Below are 21394 nucleotides of genomic sequence, written 5' to 3'. Positions count from 1 at the left end.
TAAAGTATTTCTTCAAATTACAGTAACTTACATTTATTAAAAAGTGGGTAAATATCCATACTTCTAGAGTAAAAATCTAAACACTTCTTTCCGGAATGTCATCAACACCAAATTTAATATTTAGCTTAAATTGTCTGAATAGTGGATGTTGAAGTCTGCACAAATACGGACACAAAAATTTTCTCAGACTGATTGTTATATGTCTAGCACGTGACACACTATAAACTTACAAGCACCTGTCCGGAAGAAATATGTGGTAGTAGGTAAAATGCACAAGCATAAATATGCCAAATCAAGTAAAAGTGAAATAAGTCTCTCACGCATAACATGACTAAGAATCTTCATAAAACAGACAAAAGTTCGTCTGCCTTTTTTAACAGAAATACAAAAAGACAGGTGAGATTAACTCACTGAAGCCGATATTTAACAATTAAATTGCTGTTTCGCTTTGGAAATAAGTACTTCATATTAGAAGTTCTAAAAGGTATGAACAAAAGCTGTGTGTCTACCCGTATTTAAACGTAACAAAGGTACATGAGAGTGCACAACATGTATCTAGATCTAACAAAAGTTACCAGAAATATTATTTGTAATTTGGCAATAAAAACTATTTTCAGTTGAAATACGTGAAATCTTAACCCATATTTCTAAATTATATCAGAAAGCAATTAAAAGCTACATGCAATCCATTTTAGAAAACCATCTAAATTTTCCAAGAATCAGATTTCAAAAAAAAAAACACTACCAGATTTTTCAACCTTCAACAATGGTCTCTATTTGACACGTTTGAAAATATAAAGGTTTTTTATAAATTAATACTGTAAATCTACCAAAATAAAGTTTATAAAGTACAAAGCTTATTTTTGTTACTATACGTAGAGATTTACCCTAAGCCTTCTTTACGCAAGGGAAACAATCTAATTATATAGTGAAATTGTTGAGTGAACACCGTTTCTTAATCCTAATCCTGCCCATGTTATATCAGTGCAAAGGAAAGGTAACCTATCTATGATAAATGCCATGTATAATTACACAGTTATGCATCTATCAGTCTTGAAATTGATTTCTTCGATTTTCTCATATTTCTAGATATTTTTCCCATACTTTGACGCATATGTATAGGTAGTTGAGATTGTACTCTTTCCAGCAGTAGCCTTTTCAACATATTTCACCTTGTGAAATTCTGTGGGTTTTGACTTTTTAAAAAAAAATCGTCTGTTTGTTGACAGATTTCACCACAAAAATGTCCTACTTTCCCCAGGGCAATCAATTATTTGATCTTTACATAGTTTTGTATTAAGGTTGCTAATCCATGTGGCAAATATGCATGCTTTTTCCATGGTTAGAGGTAAAAAGTGGGTAGTTTGGATGAGGTAGTAGGTCAATTGTCACCTAAGCCTATCATAAAGTCTTTGCGGAGTTGTCTCCATTTTTTCCAAATATTTCATCCGGGATCATTTTTTTCAGCTCAAATAACTCTTTTTCAGGAAATGATATTTTAATAATTTTTTCAGTCCTTGTATTCTGATGCAGTTAACTTCACATACATATAATATAGAGAGCTCCTACTTGAAGTTTGTATTTTCAGTTACAATGCCTACTATACGCACCAAGCATCACAGAAACAGTTTCTGATTATTTGAATCAATACAGATTTTATATGGTGAAAAGTGAATGTATAGTCACGAACAGTGACTTTTATATATTTGTACGAATTTAGAAAGATATATATATAGTGAGGGTATTTTGAAATATGATAGTAAAGATGATTTTATAGTGGATGTTGAGAATATATTAATCCGAACATTAAACTCACATGACCATTTCGGCCAAGATCCGAGCATTAAACACACATGACCTATGGGCCATGTCGTCAGAAAAATGTGGAACATTCCTGATTTGGCTACATTGTCGTACACGATACACATGTGTATTTTAGTGAGTACTTCGTGACGTAAAAACGGTTGATATTAGTCAGAGATAAAAAATAAAGATAAAAAAAAACATGTACAGGGAATTTACTATTATTATTTCTTTTAATCCTCCGTAACACAATATTCACAGTGAGTATGAACAATAAAACATGATATATGTAACTTGAATACACACAATATTCACAATGAGTGTAAACACTGAAATGTTCAACGAAGCTTTAGGTTTCATCACAAATAATATTATTTTAACCAACATGACTGAAGAAAGAAATGTTATGAAAATGAACACTTAATCATTGATTTTATTAGAATTAAGAAAGTCCACATCTTTAATTGCGTATAACCTCTACAATGTATAAAGAGTAATTGATAATACATGACTGTATCAGACTATCTTGACAATATCTGTTGCATTTTGATGTGTATTGAAAACATGAGATCTCGCATCATTCACGCGAAAAAAATGCTCTCATAATGTATAATACTATTCTACGGTGTTCCTTTAGGACCATTGCGTGTTCCAGCGCGAGGATGCAATGGCGAATTGCGAAGTTTTTACCATCATAGCTCCGCGCTTCGCGTTTAATTAGGGAGTTTGAAGTTGTCTTAACGGAACAATATACTATTCGTACGGGTAGTTATCATATGTTATTTTTGGCGGAACTAAAATAGTTCTTAAGAAAGTGATTCGATTTATATAAGACCGGACACGTCATAAAGATATATTGGAAATTTATAGGAAAATATGTTGGTTGACGAATCATCTATGTCTTCAAAAGTACACGTACCGATAATTTGGTTGTCTGGAACTTCAATAGCTTTTTGATTGACGCCAGTCGCCGTAAAAATACAGAAATCGTGTAACAATAAGTTACACAACGACACCTAGTCATCCAGAACAAACAACGGTCATTGAATTCATGCCTCAATATTCACATAAAGTAACCTTTCAATTTAAAAGAATCTTTACATTTTACCTGTTTTTAAGAGTAAATAATTACTTTTCCACGATTTTAATTTCTTTCATTTCAGTACTATGCGTGAATTTAATTATATTCCTTTCGTAAATATTTGACAAATAGCAAATGTATCGTTATTTTCCTTTTTACTTACATATAAAATAATTGTTACCAGATTTTCTATTAATTTGTAGTTTAAATTTTACCTAAGATTCAAATTAAATATTTGTGCTTCGTGATCGTTTGACAATGATTTTAAATGACCAGTGCAAGAGATCGTGATATGCTACTTATTGAAGATAGAGGGTATAACTGACCAAAGCCTATATAAATGGCGCCCTTTCGTATCCCGCATAGTAACAGACGACTTCTTGGCATTGAAGGTAAGACGTTATTTGCGAACATCTTCTGGTTTCATAACGATTTTTCATAACGATTTTGTTCATTTGTTTTATTGTTGCTAATTTTCTTTTTCATAATATATGCGTTTTTGTTTTTTTTTTTTTCTTTTTTTTTTTTCGTTGTTGTTTTTGTTGTTTTTTTCTTTTGGAAATTCTACCGAAATCACTGGAATTTAAAAACAAATGTTGTTTTGTGATTGTGAACAAACTCCTTCAAATTACCTTAAGCTTATACATAACAGAAAATGATTCAGATCGGTATATTCACTTAAAAAACAACTTACAGCGTATTTCAAAAATGTGTGTTCAATCAATTATAAAGTGCTATACTATGCCCCAAAGATAACTTGATGTTTAGAAAGTGTAGATTAAAATTAACATTTTTCTAACATGTTAAAATCTAAATATTTTTAGCTTTAGTATCAATTAAAACATTACCTCAGAGGTAAAGCATACCGTCCGTGATTAACAGATCTTTTGCTGTGTGGGCTCGAAACTCAACACCGACATTTAATTTTTGTTTCATTTTTGCACGAAAAAAGTAGATTCCTTCATGTGCTCTGTGACAACACGACAGAGAAATATCTAAAGCCGATATGGCAGATGAGAAAGGTTTAGCAAAGATGATATTAATTAAATGCACTGAAAGCGAATATTGAACATAATATTATGTTATAGAAAGACATATGTGCAAATACAAACCTCAAAGAAAGAAACAAAAATATGGGAACAAAAAAATGAAAACTAATGGGGGAAAAAACAACAAATCTGAAAAAAATCCTCATGAGAATTCGAACTCGCAAAACGATTTGCTTATATCCAGTTGTCATCTGCATTTTACCCGACTGAGATATGTTGCAGTATACTAACTGCATAGGTAAAATAAAACAAATACTAATATCTACACGTCAAGTGATGTGCAAGCATTATGAATTTTTATTTTATTAGTTATCATAAAATAGACTCGTTCTAATTACGTTATCATTGGGGTCATTGGGGATTAGTATTGCTGTACAATGTGTAATACGCAATTACCATTTTTATTCAAATACTAACAAATTATTTTTAACTAATCAGATTATTTATAATCACGTCATTTTCTCGTTTAAAAATCTCATTAATTTCAATACCACTGAATAAGCGATGCTCGCTGTACCTCAAAACGGCCGCAATTGATAATAATGACATTGATCTATGCTATATTGACAGATGAAGTTGCTCATTCTAGCTGTGTGCTGTGTGGCATTGGTTGCAGCCAGACCTACGGTGTGTCTTAATTTTTATTACTATTACAGCTTAGTTCTCGCACACAAGACTGGCTTTCCCGGTGATTGCCGGCAAAATACATTATCTTTCTTTAATTATAACAACATCTTTTTCTCGACGGACAAGTTTTCATATTTGTATAAGTCTTTTTGTACAGATTTTTTTAAATTATATCACATGGACATTGTACAAAGGCATTTTATAAAGTAATTTCATGTACTTGTTTACTTATATATTTGATAACAGTGAATATCAAAAAGAAAACATTGATAAATGAGTACATTATGTTAATACAGGGAGGTGATGGTGGTGGAGATAGGAAAGGGAAGGGCAACCCTGTTGAAGGTCTGGTAAAACTGTGTTTGGGTCTCGCCGAGGAAGCTCTTGAGGACGCAGATAAGAGATCGTGGGATGATGTTTTCGGACAGCTTGCGCCAATCTGCGAAGCCATACTAGAGGAGCTGGAGGAGGATGACGTGTGTATTTTCTCCGTATTCTGATCCTATATACCATATTACATGTAGCATTGTATCAAACTATTCATAACTGTAAAATTAACAACATAAAATATTTCTATCTAGACCTACTTTGTTTCAATATTATTACGTGCTTATTAACGAAGGTGAATTAAAGATATAAAAAACAGCAGTCCATAAACCAGAGCGTGTCTGCAAAGAAACTAAAGAGAACATGTTAAATTACTGAATCTAGCTATGTTTGTTGTAACAGGGAAATGACAAAGACGATGGATCCCGTGGACCAAAACCTAGCGGACCTCCACCTTCCGGACGACCAGAGTCTAAAGAGGTTCAAAATTTCTTATGTTCTTTACCCAGTCTGGCAGAATAGTAGATTTAGCATTATTAGGCAACTTTAACATTATTGCTAGAACCTAGTTCAAGCGACGTTCGAAACAAGAATTATATGTATAACTTGTATCAGTTGTTTCACTTTAATCATAACAATTTCTTTCTATTTGAACAGATTTACTTTGCAACCTTTTCATTAGTCGCATTACATAATTAATTCAGTATTCATATTGATTACCGGACCTCTAGCAAGGCTGTACGGGTTGTCTAAAGGTCCGGTAACCGGACCCCTAGGCACTTGCAAAATCAAAATTATATACATGAATTGACTTCTTTGCACACGTTTTTCCCACGTTAATACATGGGCGGATCCTGTGAAAAAAGTAGTTTTTATGCAAGAATGCTTGAAAATGTGAATTCCTTTTTGTAGTATGACGTCTTCTAAATATAAAGGTGATATGAGGCTTGTCTGTGACGTTATCTTCATACATTACATGATTTTTTTTTGCCCAAACATTGGTCTACTTTATCATTTGAAAAATTGCTTCTCAATGTTACCTGTCTTCTGTAGAGAAAGAAAATCTATTCAGGAAAATAAAGCTTTAAACGTTATAACATTAAAAATGAATAGGCATAATGACAACCTTTTCTCTTCCAGGACGGCAGACCAAGCGGACCCCCGCCTACAGGTAGCCCAGATAAACGCGGGGTAAGATCAAACTTTTAATACGTGTAGTGTGTTTGCGACCTGCATGGATCCAGACCAGACTAACGGTTTCTCTAATTACAATTTGCTTTGAAAGCGAACAACATGGATCCTGACCAGACTGTGCGCATGCTGGTCTGGATCCATGCTGGTCGCAAACGCACTATGTTGGTTTTCTCATGGCGCAGCTTAATTATTATAAACATAATTTGAGATTAACGCATATCAAATGAAAATAGAAAGCTGTGGCTCGAATAATTTTCGTAGCAGTTTTTATTAATTGTTTAAAATATGTATTTCGGACGTGAATAGTGGTAAGAAACACACAATATGGTTTTAACATGTAGGTTTAATTATTTATGATAACTTTTTTTTTCAAAAGTTTGTACTTAATGACCATCTAGACTAATTTTGAAATAAAGATATCTGTTTTTCCTTTGTGGACGAATTTTAGTATGATAGAACAGTATATTTGGCACATTCTTACTTTCTTAAAATGCCACAAAAACAAATGTAGGCCTTAAACATTATTTGTAAATGTCAAGACTTAAATATCTCTAGGGGCCTTTTTTATATTCACAGCTCCAAAGTCTTTTGCAAGGTACACGAATGCCAACCAACGTACTCAAACCACGTAGATTAAACCGCGTCATTTGCAATATATTTGAAAGCAACATTGAACACTTACCGGCAATATGCTTGTATAATTCAAAAGCGAACATGTACTTGTGTTTATAGGCATCAGTCCAAAAATAAAAAGAACATTTTATGAGTATAGCTATAATTGTTTCAGCGGGAAAGAAAGGGTGGAAAAGGTGGAAAGGGCGGAAAAAATGGCGGGGATGATGATGATGACAGAAAGGGTGGAAAGAGCGGTAATGACGATGATGATGGCATGAGTGGATTTAGCGGACCTCTACCGTCTGGGCCCCCACCGTCCGGACCTCCACCATCTGGATTTCCAGACATTTATGATAGAGGCATGGTAAGGTTCTGCAGTATGCCATACCTTAAAAGTAAATCTAGACCCTTACCATTATATGAGCCGTGCCATGAGAAAACCAACATAGTGGGTTTGCGACCAGCATGGATCCAGACCAGCCTGCGCATCCGCGCAGTCTGGTCAGGATCCATGCTGGTCGCTAACAGTTTCTCCAAGTCCAGTAGGCTTTAAAAGCGAACAGCACGGAGCCTGATCAGACTGCGCGGATGCGCAGTCTGGTCTGGATCCATGCTGGTCGCAAACCCACTATGTTGGTTTTCTCATGGCGCGGCTCATATTTGTATTATAGGATAACAGTTTATAAGCATTTTAACCCTTACCATGCTAGACACGATTAGTGCAGTCTGATCATGATCTGCTTGTCCGCCATTCAGTCAGTATCGTTTTGGTAAGCACCCATTTTAACAGTTAATTGTACCGTCTAAAATGGAAGATGGACAAGTCCATTATAAAAATTTAGCAGGGTAAGGGTTAAGGAAAGGCAATGTCTAACACTACAGGAGCAGCATTGCGACTCCAAAAAGTCTGACGCTAGGTGGAAAGCAACACTGCACACTTAATGACTAAGAATGCTAGTAAAATTTAATTAAAACGAATATGTATCAATAAAGTCAGTTAACATAGTATCTAAAATATAGACTATAGACTTTACAATGTAAATAATAGTTTCTTAATACTATTTTTTTCAGAAGGGAGGAAAGTCCGGAAAGGGAGGAAAGTCCGGAAAGGGAGGAAAGGGACGGAAAGACGAGGTAATAACCAGTTCCATTGCGGTACTAAGTTTATTAAACACTGAACGGTTGAAATATCTTAAAACGTTTCCTATCTCTGAAGATTTAAAGTGCATACTGAAATATTATGAGCCCAAGTCGTGAATCTTCGTAAATAAAGTTAGTTATATGAAATATGTAAGAGATTTGCAAATTGTTGAGAGAGTTGTGAAGCACATGTATATGAGTATTGGGCATAGTGCACTTGTATGAGCGATGATCAAGAATTGTGTTCTGTACTTCGAACAATTTTATTTATATTTAGCTGTATAATTATCTTACTGAAAACTGAACACGGTATTCTTTTATCAAAGCAAGTATGTTATTATTTAGTTTGCTGCGTTCTGCGCTTCCAACGAATATACTTCCATGTATATTTGATTTCATTTATACTTGCAAACAATACTATTTAACCATATTACCTGGTTTGTCAGAACAACATGTGAACGCTAAAGCAGACTAGGTCAATGCATATATAAGCCTTATAGTCTTTAATGTTAATACCTTGAGCACCCGCTTACACACATTTGTGAAAGTTCCACAGAACAGACAGCCAATAGAATATACGCAAACATTTTTGACACCACTCATTTGCCTATACAGAAAAAATAAATAAATACATATATATGAACATTGCACAAGTCCTAGTGTATAAAATATAGTTTTCATTGTCTATATATTAGGATGGTGAGGGACCAAACCCTGCCGAACAGCTGCTGAAAATATGCGAGGGACTTGCAAAAATGGCTGAAGAAAAGGTAAGTATTGGTAGACGTGCTAGTAAACATTTTCACCTAAAGTTCTAAAATAAATAGTTCTATTAGATGCCTTTCTGGTTAGATCAACATATTAAGCACAGTACTATTTATAAGGGTGTTTCCAACATTTCAGAGAAAAATACGGGTGCAGTCTAGACTTAGAATGTGAATCCTGAGTAATGTAAATGCTATCATTTCAACAGAAAATGGCTACCTGCACTGAGATATAATATTTAAGTATAACTTTGGCAACATCATGTGTTACCTGTGAACGCACGCGCACGAGGATTAGCACGTTGCTGAGAACTGCCCGTAGCGATAACACGAGTTTACACTAAAAACTGTAACGTGATTGGTCATGTAGAGATGATGTATATTCTACAAAACTCTGTAGCTAAAATGTGATTTTAGCACCGTACATACTCTTGTAGCAGAAAAACATAAAAATAAAATGTGATCATTACGACTATTTTCAGGAGGAAGAGGGCGAAGCAGGAAGAACACTTGATGCTCTTCTCATGGCAATGAAGGAGGTGTGCGAAGCTGCTTTTGACCAGGCGGAGGAAGATGCTGGAAATTTGTAAAAAAAAAAATAGTCCTTAGTGACGTCAGCCGGAACTATGCTTGATTAGGAAACGAACACGGACCAGTCATATTGCAAAACAATTTTATTTTATTTATATCTTGTAACAATTTTGTTGTTGCTATACACAAAATAGTTTATACTTTTATCTGTTCGAAAAAATAAATAGCAAAAATGAAGCTTACTTTTGGTATTTAATTTGCAGAAAATAGTCTGTGCAATTAATGTAAATCCATGTTACTTTTTATACGCCCGAAAGGACTAAGATGTTATACCCCCGGAGTCCGTCTGTCCGTAAATTAGCAATTTCGTGTCCGCTTTTTAACTCTTGAACCCCTTGAAGGATTTCGACGAAACTTACACAAATGTTCACTACATCGAGACGACGTTTTGGATGGCTCGCTTCAAGGTCAAGGTCACATTTCTTCCCTTTGTTGTTCCTGTCCTTAAGGCTTCAACAGTCAAGTTCTTTAAATTGTGCTCCTATCCTCCGCTGATATAACCCTTCGGACTTATATTGCCCCGCTTGGCGGAGCTCTTGTTCTATAATTGAAAAAGTCTGGCAAAGTTAACACTTTGAAATGTCTAATGTTTAAGCAGTTGGTCGTGAATCCACTTGCTTGTTTTAAACACGGAGGAGTGATTGTTTCACAGGTGTCAAAATACTTAGACTGTGATTTTTGCCGGACGGTCTTCCCTATGAAAAAAAAATCGGTTGAACTTTCCGCTAAGATGTAACTGGCTGCCAGAATTATTTATATTATGAAAATATTTTGAGACATCGTGTATCTTGATGCTCACGGCATAACTAAAGGCACCATGAAGGCCCTGTAACGCTCCACTGACCTTCTTATTTTATTTTGTCAGGTTTAACGTCGCACCGACACAATTTTAGGTCATACGGTGACCTTCCAGCTTGGATGGTAGAGGAAGACCCCAGGTGCCCCTCCGTGCATTATTTCATCACGAGCGGGCACCTGTGTAGAACAACCGACCTTTCGTAAGCCAGCAGGATGGCTTCCTCCCATGAAGAATTAAACGGCCTGGGTGTGGTTCGAACCCACATCGATTAGGGACAAGTGACCTTACCCACTCGGCCACGGAGGCTTTCTACTGACCTAGGACTAAATATCCAGTTTAACGTAGATCTCATTCAATCATTCCGGCCATGTTTGAAGTGTGAAAATGCAGGGTCTAGAGTGTGAACCCATTTATTTCTATGATTTGAACTAATGACCTAGGTTTTCACCCGCGATGTCTTAGTTTTGAACTTAACCTAAATTTCTAAAAGACAACGTATTCTGAAAAAGTTTCATGAATGATAGGTTAGAAAACTTGGCCTCTTGAATGTAAATTTTCCTATGATCAAGTGACCTAGGTTTTGCAACCAGATACACTCTTTCACACTTCGTATTATAGAATTTATAACAAGAGGACCATGATGGTCCTGAATCGCTCACCTCTTCCCACATGACCCAGTTTTGAGTATGACGTCGTTTTTTCTATTATATGACATAGTGACCTAGTTTTTGAGCTCATGTGACCCAGTTTTGAACTTGACCTAGATATTATCAAGATAAAAATTCTGACCATTTTTCATGAAGATCCATTGAAAAATATGGTCTCTAGAGAGGTCTCAAGGTTTTTCTATTATTTGACCTATTGACCTAGTTTTCGAAGGTACGTGGCAATGTTTTGAACTTTACCTAGATATCATCAAGGTGAACATTCTCAATAATTTTCATAAAGATCTCATGAAAAATATGGCCTCTAGAGAGGTCACAAGGTTTTTCTATTTTTATACCTACTGTCCTAGTTTTTGATCGCACGTGACCCAGTTTCGAACTTGACCTAAATATCATCAAGGTGAACATTCAGATCATTTTCATGAAGATCCATTGAAAAATATGGCCTCTAGAGAGGTCAAAAGATTTTTCTAATTTTAGACCTACTGACCTAGTTTTTGACCGCAGTTGACCCAGCTTCATACTTGACCTAGATATTATCAAGATGAACATTCAGATCAACTTTCATACAGATCCCATGAAAAGTATGGCCTCTAGAGAGGTCACAAGTTTTTTTTATTATTTGACCTACTGACCTAGTTTTTTAAGGCACGTGACCCAATTTCAAACTTGACCTAGATATCATCAAGGTGAACATTCTGACCACTGACCTAGTTTTTGATCGCAGTTGACCCAGTTTCAAATTTGACCTATATATCATCAAGATAAACATTCAGACCAACTTTCATACAGATCCCATGAAAAATATGGCCTCTAGAGAGGTCACAACGTTTTTTCATTATTTGACCTACTGACCTACTTTTTTAGGGCACGTGACCCACTTTCGAACTTGACCTAGATATCATCAAGATGAACATTCTGACCAATTTTTATGGAGATCCATTCACAAGTATGGCCTCTAGAGAGGTCACAAGGCTTTTCTATTTTTAGACCTACTGACCTAGTTTTTGACCGCACATGACCCTGTTTCGAACTTGACCTAGATATCATCAAGATGAACATTCAGACCAACTTTCATACAGATCCTTGAAAAATATGGCCTCTAGAGAGGTCACAAGGTTTTTCTATTTTTAGACTACTGACCTAGTTTTTGAAGGCACGTGACCCACTTTCGAACTTGACCTAGATATCATCAAGATGAACATTCAGGCCAACTTTCATACAGATCCCATGAAAAATATGGCCTCTAGAGAGGTCACAAGGTTTTTCTATTATTTGACCTACTGACCTAGTTTTTGATGGCACGTGACCCACTTTCGAACTTGACCTAGATATCATCAAGGTGAACATTCTGACCAATTTTCATGAAGATCTCATGAAATATATGGCCTTTAGAGAGGTCACAAGGTTTTTCTATTTTTAGACCTACTGACCTAGTTTTTTAATGCACGTGACCCAGTTTCAAACTTGACCTAGATATCATCAAGATGAACATTCAGACCAAATTTCATACAGATCCCATGAAAAATATGGCCTTAAGAGAGGTCACAAGGTTTTTCTATTATTTGACCTACTGACCTAGTTTTTGATGGCACGTGACCCACTTTCGAACTTGACCTAGATATCATCAAGGTGAACGTTCTGATCAATTTTCATGAAGATCTTGTGAAATATATGGCCTCTAGAGAGGTCACAAGGTTTTTCTATTTTTAGATCTACTGACCTAGTTTTTGAAGGCACGTGACCCAGTTTCGAACTTGACCTAAATATCATCAAGATGAACATTCTGACCAATTTTCATGAAGATCTTGTGAAATATATGACCTCTAGAGAGGTCACAAGGTTTTTCTATTTTTAGAGATACTGACCTAGTTTTTGAGGCACGTGACCCAGTTTCGAACTTGACCTAGATATCATCAAGATGAACATTCTTACCAACTTTCATAAAGATCCCACGAAAAATGTGACCTCTAGAGTGGACCTGGTCACAAGCAAAAGTTTACGGACGGACGGACGCTGCGCGATCACAAAAGCTCACCTTGTCACTTTGTGACAGGTGAGCTAAAAACAAACAATCTGACAGCGTTTTTGAAAGGTATACATCGTGGGCTGAGCGCGAAACTATTGTAACTGTATATAAATAGGGAACAAGATACAATAGTTTCGCGCTCAGCCCTCGACATGTGGTCTATCGAGTGTTATGGTACATGTATTTCTATGATTCGATCTAGTGGCCTAGTTTTAATCACAGATAACCAAGTTTCAAAATACATATAGATTTGAAAAAAAGTGGAAACAATTCTGGTCAAATATGATCATCAAGATTCCTAGGCCAAGTCATTTTGACCAATGTTCATGAAGATTTGGTCATAAATGTGACCTCAAGAGTGTTAACAAGCTTTTCCTTTGATTTGTGCGGGTGCACATGACCTAGTTTGGAACTTTGCATAGGAATCAACAAGATAAACATTCTGGCCAAGCTTCAAGAAGACAGGGTCATAAATGTGGCCTCTATTGTTAACAAGCTTTTCCTTTGATTTGAGTGGTGACCTAGTTTTTGACCCCACATGACTAAGTTTCAAACTTGACCTTGGTGACCTAGCTTTCAACCCTACATGACCCAGTTTTGTATCTGGCATTGGAATCAAGATAAACATTCTGACCAAGTTTCAAGAAGATAGGATCGTAACTGTGGCCTCTATAGAGTGTTAACAAGCTTTTCTTTTAAGTTGACCTGGTGACCTAGTTTTGACCCCACATGACCCAGTTTCGAACCGGGCCTAGAGATCATCAAGATAAACATTCTGTGCAAATTCATATCAAATCAAAGCATTAATGAAACCTCTATATGGCTGAAAAGGCCAAAATAGAAAATTTTGCCCCTCTCAGGGGCAGTAATACCTCTAGAATCCATGACGGAATTTAGCTGGTTTTCGAAAGGAACCAATATTTTATTGTGACTTAAGTTGTGTGTAAGTGTGGTTAAAATCGAATGTAAAATGTCACTTCTATCGTGTTCATAAGGTAAAAATTAACAAATTTTGGCTCTTTCAGAGGTCAATCAGGGGTAGTAACTCCGGAACCTATGATTGGATCTGACGGCTTCATCAAGAAACCAAGATCTATTGTTGTTAAAGATATTTTGCAAGTTTGTATCAATTCTGACCATAATTCAGGTCTCTATATAGCTGCAAAAGCCAAAATAGCAAATTTTGGCCCTTTAAGGGGTAATAACTCTGGAACTCATGATGGGATCTGGCAGACTTTCAAAAGGAACTGAGATATTATGCCAATGCAAGCTGTGTGCAAGTCTGATTAAAGTTGACTGCAAAATGTGGTCTCTATCGTGTTCACAAGCCAAAATAACAAATTTTGGCCCTTTAATGTGTCGTAACTCTAAAATCCATGATGGGATCTGGCCAGTTTTCTAATGGAACCGAGATACTATCTCAATACAAGTTGTGTACAAGTTTGATTAAAACTGATTGCAAAATGTGGTCTCTATCATGTTCACAGGCCAAAATAGCAAAGGGGCCATAACTCTAAAACCCATGATGGGATCTAGCCAGTTTTTGAAAGGAAGCGAGATATTATGCCAATACAAGTTGTGTGCAAGTTTGATTAAAACTGACTGCAAAATGTGGTCTCTTTCGTGTTCACAAGAAATTGTGGACAGACGATAGACGCCGACGGATGAAGGGTGATCACATAATCTCACATTGGCATTACATAACAAGTGAGCTAATAAACATAAAATAAACATATCTAGACATATTAACTTTGCTATACATTAGTTTTGAAATAGTAAACACTTAAAACAGATATTGCTAAATGCAGTATAGACGTGTTCTACTAATAGTAAATACTGGAAGTTTTTTAATGATTGACTGTAACAGCATAACATTTAATCATGAATGAAGTTCTACATGCACAATTAGTATATATATTTATAAACATTTAATAAATTTGATGAGTATTTTCTACATTTTAAGCAAATATTTAAAGATAAAGTATTTTAGTGAATGGTGGGCATAGGATACCTTTAAAGTCTTTAATTAATCTGAATTTAAATTAACATGTATCCTGTCCATATATTGCAAGAATATAAACAGACAACAACAATCTAAATTTTTAGGATTATTTTATTTACTATAAAATTAGTAATATGAATATATAACTGACACAAATTGACCATACTGTATAAAACAAGAATACCAAAATACTCTCTACACAAAGAAGATTATATTGTTCCAAATAGCATGTATTTTTACAAAAATCAACAACTGGCTCACAGTCACTAAAACCAAACTATTAACACTGAACAAGTTTCAATTTACAACTTTTGTACACATGAGCCGCGCCATGAGAAAACCAACATAGTGCGTTTGTGACCAGCATGGATCCAGACCAGCCTGCACATCTGCACAGTCTGGTCAGGATCCATGCTGTTCACTAACGATTTATCTAATTGCAATAGGCTTTGAAAGCGAACAGCATGGACCCTGACCAGACAGCTCGGAAGAGCAGGCTGGTCTGGATCCATGCTGGTCACAAACACACTATGTTGGCTTTCTCATGGCACGGCTCATATAAAACCAAATACTGATTTTATTAACAATCCAAATTAATGTCTTTCTTTACAATTTTGGACTTTACAAAGCAGCATACTACAATTACATGTACTCTGCATATTTCAACCTTTTCTAAAATAAACTGTCAATTCTGTAGTCAAAAATTTCTAAAATCTACATTCTAACATGGCTCAATTTTATCGCGAGTAAAACAAAGAACAATTTCAAGCTCTGTATACTTTTGCGATAAACAATGGTTGACACGCAGACATGTAAGAGAGCATTATAACGTCCGGTTCTTTTCTACTCTGATGAATGAAGCCCAGCATAATTTTTATCAAAATATTTCAGTGATCATGTAAGACTGAAAACAATCACGGCCTTCTTGTGATTTGTCATCTAATTTACCAGACATTTTCAGATGCTTAGATACTGAACCACGAGGGCATTTAATTCCTGCACACCTGACCTTTGAACCGTGATAAGTTAGACGACAAACTATTCAAAGGCCTTGATTATTTGTTTAATAAAGATATAATGTTAATGACAGCTAAGCTGGAACACTTAAGAGAATTTCTTTTCTTTTGGACATGTGACATGAAATTGAGATGTGTCAAATTTTTAATACAGTTATGTCGGATATTTACGAATAGCGGAGCGCAAAACTAATATTACCGACTTTATTCTCTAACTTGTAGAGCAAGCAATTGAGCCACACCATGAGAAAACCAACATAGTGTATTTGCGACCAGCATGGATATAGACCAGTCTGCGCATATGTGCAGTCTGGTCAGGATCCATGCTGTTCGCTTACAGTTTCTCTAATTGCAATCAGCTTTGAAAGCGAACAGCATTATGTTGGTTTTCTCAAGGTGTGGCTCAAATTGTTTTTATAGGCATTTATACATTGCAGTACAAAGAAATTTTGAAATCTAAAGATCTGTAAGAATCTGTTATAACCAAGAACAGAAAGACATCAACACTAATTGGAAAGGGAAGAACAAACGCCTTGCATCTATAATTTATTTTCCAGGCAAATTAAATCAACCTACTATTATTTTGTACATATTGAAAAAAAATAATACTTTGACTACAAATATTTTAGAAAAGAAACCATGTTTACAGATTATTCAAAGTTTCTGGTATGCAGTTGAGAAAAATTCTACAATCAGCTTTTCAATTTACAGTATTCTTCATTAAACTGTTTACTACTACCTAAATAGCCATTTACTAATTTTGTCATAATCTTCAAATATCACGTTTCCTACAATGAAAATGACAAACAAAACTAAAACAGACAAAATCCTTCATTACTGAACCTATCATATTCATGAAACAGTTAACAAAATAAAGAGAAAGTACATCAACACTTTAACCCAGTTTAACACACGGATGTGGACACAGACACTGATTCAAGGGTGAGTAGGATACTGCTTCATATTCTTGTAGTAAAAATCAGCAAAGAAATATTTAATTAAAAACTGATTTTTGAGCATTACAATATATGTTACAAACCATGTTCAATTTCAACTGGAATGAAACCGAGGAAGAGTTGAAAACACAAGATAACAAGAGCTGTCCGTAAGACAGCCAAGCTCGACTATTCGAAATATTGTCACAGAAGCAGGAAATTATTACCCAAAATGTAAAATATCAAAAGAGGTTCGAAAGGGGACATAATTTGACCAAAATACATATCAGAGGCATGGGACTTGATGCTATCAACTAGTTTTATAACCCCGAAAAAACATGTTAGGTTTAAATTCAATATCTGCATTAGTTTTGGAGATAGTAACTTGCATGTAAACTTTAACCAGAATTTTCTAAGTCCAAAAGGGGGTATAATTTGTTCAAAATACATGTTAAGAGTTATGGAACTTGACCTAGTGAGGCTGGTAATTGACCTAGAAAAGGAATAAATAAAATTCAAAGCTATATGCCTTTTGGTAATAGCTGTATGTACTTGCACGCAAAACTTTAACCAGAATTTTCTAAGTCCAAAAGGGGGCATAATTTGCCCAAAATACATGTCAGAGTTATGGGACTTGACCCAGTGAGGTAGGTAATTGATCTAGAAAAAGAAAAAATAAGTTTCAAATCTATATGCCTTTTAGTAATAGCTGTATGTACTTGCAAGCAAAACTTTAACCAGAATTTTCTAAGTCCAAAAGGGGGCATAATTTGGCCAAAATGAAGGTCAGAGTTATGGGACTTGGTGCTATCAACTAGTTTTATAACCCCAAAGACACATGTGAAGTTTCAATTCAATATCTGCATTAGTTTTGGAGATAGTAACTTGCATGTAAAACTTTAACCAAAATTTTCTAAGTCCAAAAGGGGGCATAATTTGCTCAAAATACATGTTAGAGTTATGGAACTTGACCCAGTGAGGTTGGTAATTGACCTAGAAAAAGAATAAATAAGTTTCAAAGCTATATGCCTTTAAATGATAGCTGTATGTACTTGCATGCAAAAACTTAACCAAGGTGTGACGCCGACACCGACGCCAGGGTGAGTAGAATAGGTAGACTATTCTTTGAAAAGTCGAGCTAAAAATATAGTTATAAAAAAATAAAGTCCAAAACAGGGCATAACTCAAGAAAAAATAATTTAAAAATAGTTTTCTGTTATATACTTTCTCATAGATACTTCACTCTCTTGTGTGTGCTGAATGATGTACAGACAGTTCAAACACTATATACCTTCTGGGTCTTCTATAGGTATTCAACTTTTTTTTTGTTTTGTTGGGATTATAACAATAATTGCATATCACACAAGTGTAATAAAACAAAAACAAAAATCATTACTGTATCTTTACAATGTTATTTACAGACAATAAAAGAAGCTCATGAAAACAATGAATGAAAGTGAGCCATAATAAAGAAAATTCTAGTGGTATATTAGCTATTGACTATTCTATAAGTGTCAACAGTATTCATGTACCTAATTGATCTAAATGGTGTTCCTGGATTCTGTAGCAGTACTGAAGTTCTCTGCAAGTAACTGCAAACTTGCCTACACGAATCAGAGGGGCAGGCAGACCAACTTCAGACATTTTTTCTGTCAAATTCTCACAGACAACATAGCCTATCTAAAGAGACCAAAACACTGACCTTACCATTAACAACTCTGTGCTGTACTGAGCTAACAGGCCAGGCTCATTTAATTTAAAGCCAACCCTGTCAAGTGGTCTTAATTGACAGCTGGTCTCCCAACACAGGTACATTTAATTGTGAAATGAGAAATGGGAAAACAGTGACTTTTTAGGCAGGTTTTATTGTAGTGGCTGTTATTTGGAGGTGGGTTTCGGCACAGGTTTGACTGTACTGGAAGTTATAAAGCCAACATTTTTGGTGTAAGATACAAGGGTTGATAACAAGAGCTGTCCGTAAGACAGCGTCCTGGACTTTTCTCGGTGCCTGACCCTGAATAAGAGCTTTGCCAATAAAAACTTTATAAAACTTAAACCAAAAAATTCTAAGTTAAAAAAGGACATTACTCAGTCAAAATTCAATCAGAGTTATGGAATTTGTTTCTCCCGGTGTAGACTTTGATAGTAAATAATAATTTCAAGTTTCAAGTCAAAACCTTTGAAAGTAACAGAGATATTTGACTTTTTCCTTTGTTCACAAGATCAGCTATCACATTCAAATGCATGTGATATTTACATCATGGCAAATGCTTGCATCACACTGTTTCAATTGTCATCCATCATGTATCAAATAGTTCTATGTGCTGAACAAGAGAAACATTAACCTCTCCAAAAGTAACTGTGACCTCTGACCTAGTGGTCTTAATCTTGCATATGGCATATTGTCTTGTTACAATGAATGCATATTTGTGTTATTGAAAAAATTACACATATTATGAGCCTTGGTATGCAATTATTGATTGTACAGCAGAGAGCAAACATGCTAAAAAATAATTTACAAAATGCACAGTTATTTTATTCTCATTTAACCCTAAAAACAAAGCTATGTACATTTTGGAACTATCAAATTAAAGGAGAAAATGTTGTCTTTGTACATGTAAGCTTAGTCATAAAGGCAGGAAAACATTAATCTATTATTTTTCTATAAATACTTAGAAGAAAAAAATCGTATGATTTTGTAATATTTCAGTAATGTAACAGTTGGGTACCTACAAAACATAAACTCCTGGCAGGTACTTATCCAATTCTTACTTTACAAAAACAGGGTTGATTGATAGAATGTCAGGTGGAGGATAAATCTTAAGTCACAAAAACTGGTTTAAAATCAGGCTGGAATTAAAAATGCAGTAAATATCAACATACACTGTTTCCAAAATGTTTTGGTGAACTTAAATCTGTAGAAATACAAAACTCTCAAAAATAAGGCCACATCTTTAAATGTGACATGAATAAAATACAAAGTACAAAAAGCAAATTAATACAAATATATGATCAAAATGGCAATAAAGGTAATTCATCCTTGCTCCCTTAACAAAACTGGCCCCTTTTACAATAAATCTGCGCATATACACACTTTGCATAGTTCTGAAACATAAGCACTCATAAATGTACCAAATATGTAGTAAAACAAAAAACTTAACAGTACAGCAGAAACAAACATCATCAAATGTATCTGGGTAATTATAAACACATATAAAATTCTCCCAGAAAATCTCCTTATTTACAAAATGGCCGGCTCAAACAGGACTGGATATGCAAACATCTCTCAACAAATTAGAACAGTTCTAGTGAAACTATATATTTAACTGTTATATAAGGATTGGTGTGGTACTGGAATGTTTGGTGTACATGTTATAAATATTTAGGTACCAGCACACAGTTCAAATATCTCAATTACCAATATTTTTGCTCACATTTTCCCATTTGTCCCAGGTTTTTAACAATGCGGTTGATTAACGCATTTATCAAAAATTATCTGGAGCACTGAATATAAAATTGGGAGTTTTCAAAAGTCATACAAGTACCCATTCATAAAATTTAAGAAGAAATGATTGAAAAATTTAAAATTACCACTGAGACACCAGTCAAACTGGTTATTACTTCAAACTATGCATTACAAGAAGTCAGTAGAAAAAAAGACAGTAGATTAGTTTCATGAATCATTCACTCCTTCATTTATTTCCTAATGTACTGGATCCTAATAACTGTGACTTGTTGAGTGATCACATCTATTTTAACTGATCTTACCTGCAATATAAAATATAGAAAATAAAACTGCGTAACTGTCAAAAATCTAATTTATTTGTATTACAGTAACATAAAGTTACATGGTACACAAATGTCATTTAATGTATATAAAAAATGACAGGTCTACAAGGGCTATCAGTAGAATGGTCTACCAGTCTGCCCCTCTTCATTCTGGTCCCATTTTCACCAGTAGTCTCAAAACTATGTGTGTCCGCACCTCAATACTGTCTTGAACTATGCATGTCCTTACCTCAACAGTCTCAAACTATGTGTGTCCAATACCACTCCATAGTTAGTTGCATGCAAAACTTCAACCAAGTCAAAAAAGGGCCATAATTTAAATCAAATTCCACCAATAGTTATCCAATTTTTTTATTTTGGTAAATTTGATGACTGGGAAGCATTGTGCAAAGTTTCAATCCAACATATACTGTTGCTATTGAGGCACAGCTCCATAGTTACTTGTGTGTAAAACTTTTACGGTCATATCAACTAAGAGTTATCTAACTTGGTTACTTCAGTTGGTTTTAATGACCAGCAATACTGAGATACATGATGTATGATCTTGAATGTAAAACTTTAACCTACACCCTGGTGAGTATAACAGCTCTCACTTCTTTTAAAACAGTTAAGCTAAAAATAAATGCTGTACATTTTGTTTCCGTAAAAGGCAATTTATAAAATGCTTAACAAGAATGACAAAAGACTTGTTACAATGAACAACAATATATGGTCTCAGACCGGATCCAGAAATATTTGACTGGGGGCACCAATCTAGACATCACCACTGAGGCGCATAGCGCCAAGAGCAGGTAGGTATAGAGAGGGGAGGGGGGGGGAGGCTCCGTCCATGTTAGGGGGATCAAGGGGGTCTCCCCTTCTGGAAATTTTTAAAATACAAGTGTGAAACGGTGGCTTTATTTTAGGAGTGTCAGGAGGATCTCCCCCTGGAAATTTTTAAGATACAGGCATTATTGGTGGCTGCTGGT

At 35.1% G+C, this 21394-nt stretch overlaps 1 protein-coding gene and 1 long non-coding RNA gene across 2 annotated transcripts in view; one reads left to right on the top strand and one right to left on the bottom strand.

Annotated features, from left to right (window-relative positions):
• Positions 1-4860: 4860 nt before the first annotated feature.
• On the top strand, positions 4861-6078 carry LOC123530453 (uncharacterized). Its single transcript, XR_008366635.1, has 3 exons — positions 4861-5036; positions 5290-5367; positions 6028-6078. It is a non-coding gene; the product is annotated as an uncharacterized LOC123530453 (long non-coding RNA).
• An 8701-nt stretch (positions 6079-14779) lies between these two features.
• Positions 14780-21394, bottom strand: part of LOC123530454 (uncharacterized) — a 57301-nt gene continuing 50686 nt past the window's right edge. The window contains exon 17 of the mRNA XM_045311231.2: positions 14780-20405. Coding sequence (XP_045167166.2) covers positions 20392-20405 — 14 coding nt within the window. The 3' untranslated portion in view covers positions 14780-20391. The remainder of the gene's footprint in view (positions 20406-21394) is intronic.

Source organism: Mercenaria mercenaria, chromosome 13 (assembly GCF_021730395.1).
Source record: "Mercenaria mercenaria strain notata chromosome 13, MADL_Memer_1, whole genome shotgun sequence".
Classification (NCBI taxonomy): domain Eukaryota; kingdom Metazoa; phylum Mollusca; class Bivalvia; order Venerida; family Veneridae; genus Mercenaria; species Mercenaria mercenaria.
This window is presented reverse-complemented; position numbering and strand designations above follow the sequence as displayed.